The 9,354-nt window shown below is 49.2% G+C and overlaps 1 protein-coding gene across 1 annotated transcript; it reads right to left on the bottom strand.

Annotated features, from left to right (window-relative positions):
- Positions 1–5,539: 5,539 nt before the first annotated feature.
- Positions 5,540–9,006, bottom strand: ASCL1 (achaete-scute family bHLH transcription factor 1). Its single transcript, XM_030939694.1, has 4 exons — positions 8,664–9,006; positions 7,992–8,155; positions 7,035–7,749; positions 5,540–6,679 (listed from the first exon to the last, which is right to left on the bottom strand). Exons 1-3 carry the CDS (start codon positions 9,004–9,006, stop codon positions 7,081–7,083), a joined length of 1,176 nt encoding a protein of 391 aa, XP_030795554.1. The 3' UTR covers positions 5,540–6,679; positions 7,035–7,080.
- Between the last annotated feature and the right edge of the window lie 348 nt (positions 9,007–9,354).

Raw genomic sequence — 9,354 nt, 5'->3', positions numbered from 1 at the left:
AGAATGAAAAGAGAGGCGAGAGAGAAAGTGACTTAGATGACAGAGAAACACAGATCCAAAGAAAGGCAGGCAGAAGCAGTTTGGTTCAGAGAGGATGCGGAGGGCGGGGCTCTGTTGGGGTCGAGTCCGGAGGCGGTGGGGCTGGCTGCGCTGAGCCGGGTAGTGCAGGCTTCCCGGGCCGGCTGGGGAGCAGGGAGCGGCGAGGGGGAGGCTCTCTCTAAGGTCTCCCATTTGGCAGGTGCGGAGCTTTTGTCCCCTACATCCACTTCCTGCTTCGACAGCACGGATCCAGGGCCCAGTCCTCTCCAATGCACTTTACAGAAAGTGACTCCCTCCAAGGAGTGTGGGTTGGCGGCTTTCCCCCATCTCGTCCCCAAAATAGCCCTGGTAGCCAGCGCATCAAAGGCGGCTTTGTAAGCGGCCGCCCGCTGGCTGCCTGGAGGGGGGCGCACGCGGGACGTTCTGGGAGCGCGTCCCACTCCTGTCTCCAATCTCTGTCTATGCTCTCTCTCATTTATTCTCCTATTCTCTCCTCTCCTTCATTCTCTCTTTCTCCCTCTTGTTTTTCTCGTCTGCTTTCTCCATCTTTTCCTCTCTCCTCTCTCCTACCCCAGCAACCTACGCTTGAGTTTCTCTTCCCTTCTGTCTTCTCCCTCCTTCCTTCCCTTCTCTCCTCCTCTCACTCAGTTTCTACTTTTTTTTTTTCCCATCTCCTCTATGTCTCTCTTCCTCTATCTCTATTTCTCTCTCTCCGTTCCTCTCTCTCACCCCCTACTCCTACCTGTTCCTCCTTTTCACACTTCTCCCCTCGGGTCCCCATGCCTCCTCTTCCTCCCCCCAGCTTCAGGTAGCCTGGAGAGTTCCCGGCGCGCGCAGCTGACAGCGGACGCATGCCTGCAGCCAATCAACGCCCGGATGCGCTGCAGCTTGAATAAATCATTAAGCCTGACACGCGCTCAGGGCCCGCGCTCCGCGCTGCAACTTGCCTCCTGCCATTAACCTACACACCCTGTTTTGTAACAACCTAATCTTGCATACAAAGGAAGAAGGAATATAACTTCGACCTGCGCTAGATCCAAGTCATTCGCTTTCGCAGTAGATAAAGAACCTTAACTAGTGTCAGTGAATCCGCTTCCCTCCTTACCGTTGTCTCTGGATAACCTGGAGTTTCTCTGGAAGTCCGAAAAGAATCATTTCTTGGCTCAGGAGTGGAGAGAGGGAGAAAGAAGTTCAGAGGCTTTTCAGCAATAAATAAAAGGACCTGAGGTTGCGGACAATTATTACACCACAGAAGCATCCACAGTGTTGTTGTTGTTGTTGTTGTTGTTGTTTTAAGAAGTTGCAATAACAGATGCTTCTTGGAGAGAAAACACAAATTAACACAATTAAGTTCTAGAAATGTTGACCAGATTTAATAGTTTGTCCCTCCCCTTTGAAGTGAGTGCATAAATTGCAGGGCAAATGAATGGGCGAAAAAAGTAGGGGTGGCTTCCAACAGCAGCAACAGCTTTGCTGATCTTAATGGCAAGTCCCCAGTACCACTCCACTACCTGGTTCAGAAAGATCGTAAGAAGCACATATCTCTTGCATTGATATAGTCATTGGATGCTCTAAAGTCCTTTCATTTTCTGTTCACCTGGTGATCTATGCAAAGGAAGGTATCATTTTCCTCATTTTCCAGAAGAGAAAACTGTAATTGACTTCACTCCTGGCTCAAGAAGATGAACCGATGTTTCTAGAGTTACATGTTATATGGAGTTGGGCTCACCCGTACTCTAGGATTTTTCTTACTCATAACCCCAAGAGTCCCTGAAAAATCTTACACAAAACTATTATATCCATGAGATCCTGTGGGGAAATGACCTGTGTAGCAGACAGAGTTGGCAAGAGAGATGATGGCACAAGGGTAAATGAAAAAGTTTAACAGAAAGACAGAGATGTTGGTGAGGTTAACCAAAATGATGCTGCACCCAGAGACTAGGAACAAGGGAGAGCTGTTACCAGCTCTGGGCCTTAATTAAGGGGCAAGAGAAGGGAGTTGTTACTAAACTTCAGCAAGAGCTGTATGGGTGGGAGAGAAGCCTCCTGACAAGAGCCCTGGACTTAGGAGAAGGAGTAGAGACACTGTCAAAGCAATAGGGCCTAGGCAGGGAGGGAGCAGGGATAAAAATATCCCAACCTATCTCCCCTTCTACTTTGCCAACTCCTGCTGGTGTTTCCCACTGGCCAAACCCAAGAGGAAGCCAGAAGGACACACAACTCTTGTGATGAATTCCATAAAGATAAGCCTGCCTCCTGAGACAGAGAGAAGAGCAGAGAAGGGTGGAGAGTGCAAGTGGAGGGGAAAGGAAGAATGAGAAACACAACTTTCAGTGGAGCAGAGAAGACCATCCCCATTTGTCCATGTAGTCAATAAATACCTTTTCTTCCCAGGGGCGGGGGAGATAACAGTGAACACGACAAGTAAGGTCCCTAGCTTCAGGGAGGTTATCGTGTAGTGGGGGATAATTGACAGTAATCATATAACCAAACAAAGATACAGCATTTTCAGATAGTGGTAAATGCCAGGAAGGAAAAACAGGGTTAATGGACAGTGATTATAGCAATGGAGAGCTGCTTTAAAGAGGGTAGTCAAGGAAAGCTTCTTGGAGGAGGTGGCATTTGAGGTAAGGCAACTCGGGCATCTTAGAAAAATCTCCCTTGATACCACATCTATTATCAGACTTTTTCTACGTGGTTTGTGGGTAAGAATCCAATTTGGGTTGTGATCTAGATGCACCTGACCAGTCCCCAGGAAAATGAGATACAAGACCGGAAGATAAGAATAGCAACAGCAGGAGAGGTTAACATTTACATATAGCTTGTAATCTCTGCCACCAAGCCATTTCTTAACTCCTTTACGTGGCTTCACCTAGCTGCTGTGTATATCGAGGAATTGGGCTGCTACTTCTGTGTTTAAACATCCCCAGCACTGCAAGAACAGCGAAGTGGAAAGGCACGTTCTATCCCTCTTTCTTAAGACATCTCAGTCCTACTCCTTTGAAGTTCTCTGCAAACCACAGAATGGTTTCTTCTCTCTTCCTTGGTGGGTCCTGCCTAATGTGAACTTGAGATACATTCTTCTTGATGCATCCCCTACTACTCTCAATTTAAAACGTTAAATAACTGTGTCAGGGAGGTGAAACCTGTGCACCAATAGCTCTCTCCCATCCTCTGATGATGTGTGCCATTCAACAACTCTGCAGCCTGCGGCAGGTCTGTATTTTCTTTCTCTCCTGCAGCACTCCCCACTCCTCCTCGTCGATTTCAGTGTGTCTTCAGTCTTAACTCGGTGGTCTCCAGGCCATTGTTGAATAGGTAAGGTTTCTCAGTCAATAAAGTCAACGCAGTTTTCTACCCCAGCATTCCCTCCCCTCTCTCAAAAAAGAAAACGAAACGAAACGGAACGAAAAGAAAGAGAGAAAGAAAGAAGGAAGGAAGGAAGGAAGGAAGGAAGGAAGGAAGGAAGGAAGGAAGGAAGGAAGGAAGGAAGGAAAGGAAAGGAAAGGAAAGGAAAGGAAGAAAGAAAAGAAAAGAAAGGAAGAAAGAAAAGAAAAGAAAGAAAGAAAGAAAGAAAGAAAGAAAGAAAGAAAGAAAGAAAGAAAGAAAGAAAGAAAGAAAGAAAGAAAGAAAGAAAGGAAAGAAAGAGAAAAATGGGTGGGGGCTAAGACGGGGAAGAGGCTGCTATTGCTAGCCTCTGGGGTCTACATTTTGTATTTCGCTGACAGCCCAGGGCCGCTCCAAAGCCCGCCGCACAGCCAATGGGCGGCGGTGATTTATGGAGCTGACTAACGCGCGCTGAATGCGGCCTGTCAGAGCGCTGTGAATGGCTTCCCTTCGCCGCACAAGCCCCGGCTTTGTGTTGCTAAGCGATTAGAGCAGATGTAATGAGATTTTGCCCAATCCTCGCTTTGCCCTTTCCTAGCTTCGGCAAAATTGTGTGTGTGTGTTTTTGTGAATTTTTCGAGTTTGCCCTCACATTGTGGCAAACAACGACTAACTTTGCCTCGAGTTTAACGAGACTGGGTATTTCCCATTCAGAAGTGAGTAAAAGAACACCTGTCTTCACAGGAGAAGGGAAAAAAAAATTCCCTTTTGTGGGGGCTGAAACATTATCCTAATGTTATATTCATAGCCATAAGTGACTTGCTACACTTTCTTTGCATACCTTATCTGGAAACTTGCAAAGGAGATAAATTAAAGGAAAGAGAAATGGAGAGTGGGGGTGGAGCCCATCTCTGGTCCTCCAAATGAGAAGATAAAAATAAAAGCAGGCATCACAAAAGCATTACTTCTCTCAAGTAAGCTCTAAATTGGCCCACTGCAGGCAGAAAGTCCGATTATTTATGGCGATGAGGAATTTACTGATTTTTTTTTCCTTAATTACGCTCATCTCTTTGAAAGGGACTGAAGCCTCAATGTGCATTCTATAGAGGGTCATTTAGCAAAATGACATCAGACGCTGTGGCGTGCTCCGCGCATCGTGGCTTTAAAAAATGATTATTCTGTGCCACTAAATGGTATAGATGTACCAACACAGACTAGATTTTTAACTCTGGAAGACGTGCTGGCTACCCGTTCTTTGTTGGGTTTTGTAAGATGCATTTTGCGCTCGGCTTTCCGCTTGGCTGGAGACACGCAAACTGAATCTGCAAGTAATGCAGGCGGCGAGCGAGGAGCCGGCGAGAGGCCGAGTAGGATTCTAATCACGTCCTTGCTAACTGACAAGAAGCAAGCCAGCCAAAAACCCACCAATTTCTTTTTGAATCTTGGTAATTGGGTACTTTTATACGCAGCTCACGCTATTCGGATAGAGTCACAAGCTTAGATAGACCAGTGTCTCAAAGCGACCACACATTTCTAATGCGTTTTTTAAAAATTAAAATCTCAATCCGTTTGGAATGAATTCATATCATATGTGCCTTTTACTTAAAATCAATATGGCAAGTATGTGTACTGAAGAAAATGAGTAGAAAATGTGTGCCTGGAAGTGAGGGAAGAGAAACATACTCACCACTAGGAGCTTGAATGTGGAGAGGGGTGCCTCTCCAACCCCCATCCCAGAACCACCATTCTCCCCACTCAGACCTAGTCTCCATTATTTCATCCAGTCCTACCATAGTTTCACATGGAGAAACTCAGAATGGAGTTGAGAATTGGAAAATGGTGGAGGACCTTCTCTTTCTGGTTCACTTTTTGGGGGGATTTTAAATTTTGATCAAAGGATAATGCAGCCATCAATCATCATCTATTCTTTTGGTGGGCGTGTACATTTGCACACAGGATAGAAAGAAAACATATATACATGTACACACACACACACACACACATTCATCATAAAGTCACCATTTGGAGGGGACTGGCTGTGGCACTTATCATTGTCCTTTCTGCCACTTAGCATGTTTTGCAACATTTTCTTCTCCACCCACCTCTTCCCTTTGACATTTTCATAAAACTGAACTAGGGGCACCAGAGTCAAAGAAAGCTTAGAGGCAGCTGATTATTTTCATTTTAAAAAAAGGAAAAAGGTTTTATTACGAAACTAGTTTGTATAAAACAGGGTTATACATATTTTTGTAAGTTTGTAATAAAACAGTAAGGGGAAAAAAAGGCAGTAATAGGAATCTCCAAAAGGCAACCTATCAAAACCAACTGGCTGCCACTTTGAGTTTGGACAGTAGCTGCATAAACTTTGTTCTTCTTGAACAGTATTTAATAACATCATTAATACATTAACAACATTTCTATAAAGTAAGACACATTGGTGCTGAAGTACAACTGGTGGCCTCTTGATCTCACCTATGAGGAGAGTTCTTGACAAAACCACATAGGGAAAATGGCAGTTGTAAGGTGAACTACACATCTAAAATATGCAGAGGTAATAGCATTACATGTTAAAGTATCAAGATATACACATTTTAAACCATTTGTACAAAACTTCTATAAATTTTTCTCTCTCTTTCTCTCTTATGTACAAAAATATCTTAATATATCCCCAAACTGGTTAGGATAGATACAAATAGATTTTTTTATAATAAAAAATTCACAAAAGATTGGAAGCATTCTATGATGAAAATGGTAGAAAAGACAGTGTGAGGGAAGCCATGGGGTTTGGGAATCCGGCCCTGGAGGAGAAGCAGGGTTTCAAAGGGCTGAGAATAGCATAGTTTCACTGTAAACCAATGTCTACAGCTTACTGGGGTAGGAGCTACTGAGACCAAAGACACCAACTCGTTTCTAAAGGGCTAAGAACTGCACTTTGAGAGAGGGCAGGGAGGTGAAGGGACCGAGCAAGAGCTTTCAGCTGTGCGTGTTAGAGGTGGTGGGAGTTACTATAATGCGTGTGCTGCTCCCTTCTGCCAGGAGCCCACTGCTTTTGCACACAAGCTGCATTTTGCTCGTTGACTCAGGTCCCAGTTGCTCTTCATATCTCCGTGAATGATTGGAGTGCAAAGATACTGTTCTGAGCGCTTCCCGTTTTCTGAAAGCCATGTTTCTCAGGCATGCCTCGCTTAGTTGGCGTTGGGGTTGGTTGACTGTTTTCGTTTTTTTCTTCTTCCCTTTTCTTCTTCTTTTTCTTTTCTCCCCCTCCCAACGCCACTGACGAGAAAGCACTAAAGATGCAGGTTGTGCGATCACCCTATAACATAAGGAAAATAACAAGAGAGGTTAACTTGAACGTGTAGGTAGGGGGAGATGGAGGTCTGAGGAAAGAATCTGTCAGGTAGACGTCTCTTTTGACATGTCCCAGTATTCGGTTCACCAGTATCTCTGCACCTCACTACTACCCTTCACTGCTTGGAGACCTGGGCAAAGCCATTTTCAGAGGCCAGTGCTGAAACTAACAAACTAGGACTTGAAATCGACTAACTTTCACAAATCCTTTAAATAAAAATTCCCCCATCTCCTTGGAGACATCCGCACTTCCACAGACACTCAGAGGGAGGACTAAGGCAAGAATACCCCTCCCCCGCCCGCCCCAAAATGCAACCTACCTGCTTCCAAAGTCCTTTCGCACCAGGGCCTGACCAGGCCAGCCCCTCAGAACCAGTTGGTGAAGTCGAGCAGCTCCTGCTCCTCGGGGCTGAGCGGGTCGTAAGAGCCCTCGTCCGAGGAGTAGGATGAGACCGGCGAGCCGGCCATGGAGTTCAAGTCGTTGGAGTAGTTGGGGGAGATGGTGGGCGACAGGACGCCAGCCTGGAAGGCGGCGCTCACCGCGTCATGCTCATCCAGCAGCTGCTGCAGCGCGCGAATGTACTCGACGGCAGAGCGCAGTGTCTCCACCTTACTCATCTTCTTGTTGGCCGCGCCGTTGGGGACGTGCTCCCGAAGGGTGGCAAAGCCCAGGTTAACCAACTTGACGCGGTTGCGCTCGCGCTCGTTGCGGCGCGCCACGGCGGCCGGCTGCTGCTGCGGCAGGCTGTAGCCAAAGCCGCTGAAGTTGAGCCGGCGTTTGCAGCGCATCAGTTCGGGCGAAGACGAGCGCTGTCGCTTGACTTGCTTGGGCGCTGACTTGTGACCGCCCCCTGAGGGCTGGCCGTCGGCCGCCGGTCTCAGCTGCGGCGCCTGCTGCTGTTGCTGCTGCTGCTGCTGCTGCGCGCTCTGCGCGGCCGCTGCGGCTGCCGCGGCCGCCGCGGCTGCTGCGGTGGCAAAGAAACAGGCTGCGGGCGGCAGGAAGGGCTGCTGGGGCTGCGGCTGGGGCTGCGGCTGGGGCTGCGGCTGGGGCTGCGGCTGGGGCTGCGGCTGGGGCTGCTGGCCGGCGCCGCCGCTCTCCATCTTGGCAGAGCTTTCCATGCGCAGCGGCGGCCAAGGAGCGGCGGAATCAGAGCGAGTGGGGACGCGAGGTGCGGGGCGCGCGAGGGTGACACAGAGAGGACTTGGGTGCAGGAACAGAGAGGGAAAGAAGAGGAAAGATGAAACGGGAGCCCTGAGGGAAGTTAAAAAATATATACAAAATCCCCGGGAGACTTCTTAGAGTGGGAGCAAAGAAGGTGAAAATGCTTTTTCTCCTCCCTGTACGTCGCCTCCTCCTCCCTCCCCTCCTCCCTTCGCGGGTTGGCTTCGGGAGCCTCGCGTGGCGCTCGCGTGTGAGGCTGCCGCTGGCGCCTTCTTGTTTCTAAGAAAAAAAAAAAGCAGAAGCAGCAGCAAAAGTCAGAGCTGAGCGCGCTCTGCCGCGTCTCGCGTTCCTCTCCTACTAAGGCTGCGCTCTCTTGCGCCGGGTCTCGGTCTCTCCAGCCGTGGCTCAGGCTGTTTTTATTATTTTGTTAACTCCCTTTCTTTCTGATTTCCTTCTTTCACTCGCCCTCCCTGGCCGGATCCCTGTCGGTGCGCCTTCCACGTTCCCTGGCCAGAAGTGAGAGAGTGCTGGGAGGCCGGAGTGCGTCCGCCTTTTCAATGGGACACCCAGCCCCACGCGCAGCCCTGGCCCCGCCTCGCCCCCCACTCCCCGCTGCTGCAGCGAGCGGCTGCAGCCCCCACTCCCCCTCCTCTTATCTTCTCCTCCCACCCACTCCCTAAACTCCCCCTCCTCCTCTCCTCTCCCCCCTCCCGTTCCTTTCTCCCGCTCCTTGCAAACTCTCCATTCAGCTGGGTTTGTTGTTGCAGTGCGTGCGCCTGGCGCGTGCCGGACTCCCGGCTGAATAAACAGGCGGCGCGCTCGGGGCGGGCTGCAGCCGGGGGTGGTTTTAGGAAGGGGGTGGGGGGCGTCACAGGAGGGACAAATGGCTCTAGGAATTGAGGTGTATAGGTGGAAAGATTGGGGGTGAAGTTCCCTTGGATTCTGCTAAGAACTTGAAGCAAAGCGCAGGGAAGGGTTTGGGCAGAAAAACTGGCATAGGAGCGGTGTCGAGGTGAGGATGGAGTGGGGCTCGACTTTTCCTGTTTTCTCCCCCTCCTCACTATTATTCTCTTCGGGTTCTTCGGTGACCCTAGGAATTGGAGCAAATTATGATTGAGGTTTAGAAACATGGGGGCGGGGGGGAAACTCCGTCCAGGACAGTGAAAAAGGGTGCTGGACTGCTGGACTATGTGAAAACGTGGGTTCTAGTCCCAAGGCGTCCTCTCAATGCTCTGTGGCTCCTCGTAAGTGGCGTCCTCTCTAAGCCTTCCCTTCCTCGTCTGCAGCCACAGAATATGGTCTCTAAAGTCCCATTCAGCTCTAAAACCTAGGAAGTGTTCCCCACAACTGAGCAAGTGTATGGGGGGGGGGGAAGGAGAAGCGACACTGAGGAGTGGTTGTGAACCGTCCTATAGGTGGGTATATATGGCAGGGACATCCCCCTAGGATGACCTCTGGCCCCCGTAGGATCGCCCCCT

This window comes from Rhinopithecus roxellana, chromosome 10 (genome assembly GCF_007565055.1).
Source record: "Rhinopithecus roxellana isolate Shanxi Qingling chromosome 10, ASM756505v1, whole genome shotgun sequence".
Lineage (NCBI taxonomy): Eukaryota > Metazoa > Chordata > Mammalia > Primates > Cercopithecidae > Rhinopithecus > Rhinopithecus roxellana.
The sequence above is the reverse complement of the archived record's forward strand: the minus strand, read 5'-3'. Positions and strand labels throughout refer to the sequence as shown.

Excerpts from the sequence above, each read along its gene's own strand:
- ASCL1 (XM_030939694.1), bottom strand. The coding sequence starts at position 9,006 with ATGTTTCTAAACCTCAATCATAATTTGCTCCAATTCCTAGGGTCACCG. Across the intron at positions 8,156-8,663 it reads TTTATTCAGCCGGGAGTCCG|AAACAAGAAGGCGCCAGCGG; the intron begins GCACGCGCCAGG and ends TTTTTTTCTTAG. Across the intron at positions 7,750-7,991 it reads AGAAGTCTCCCGGGGATTTT|CAGCCGCAGCCCCAGCCGCA; the intron begins GTATATATTTTT and ends CAGCCGCAGCCC.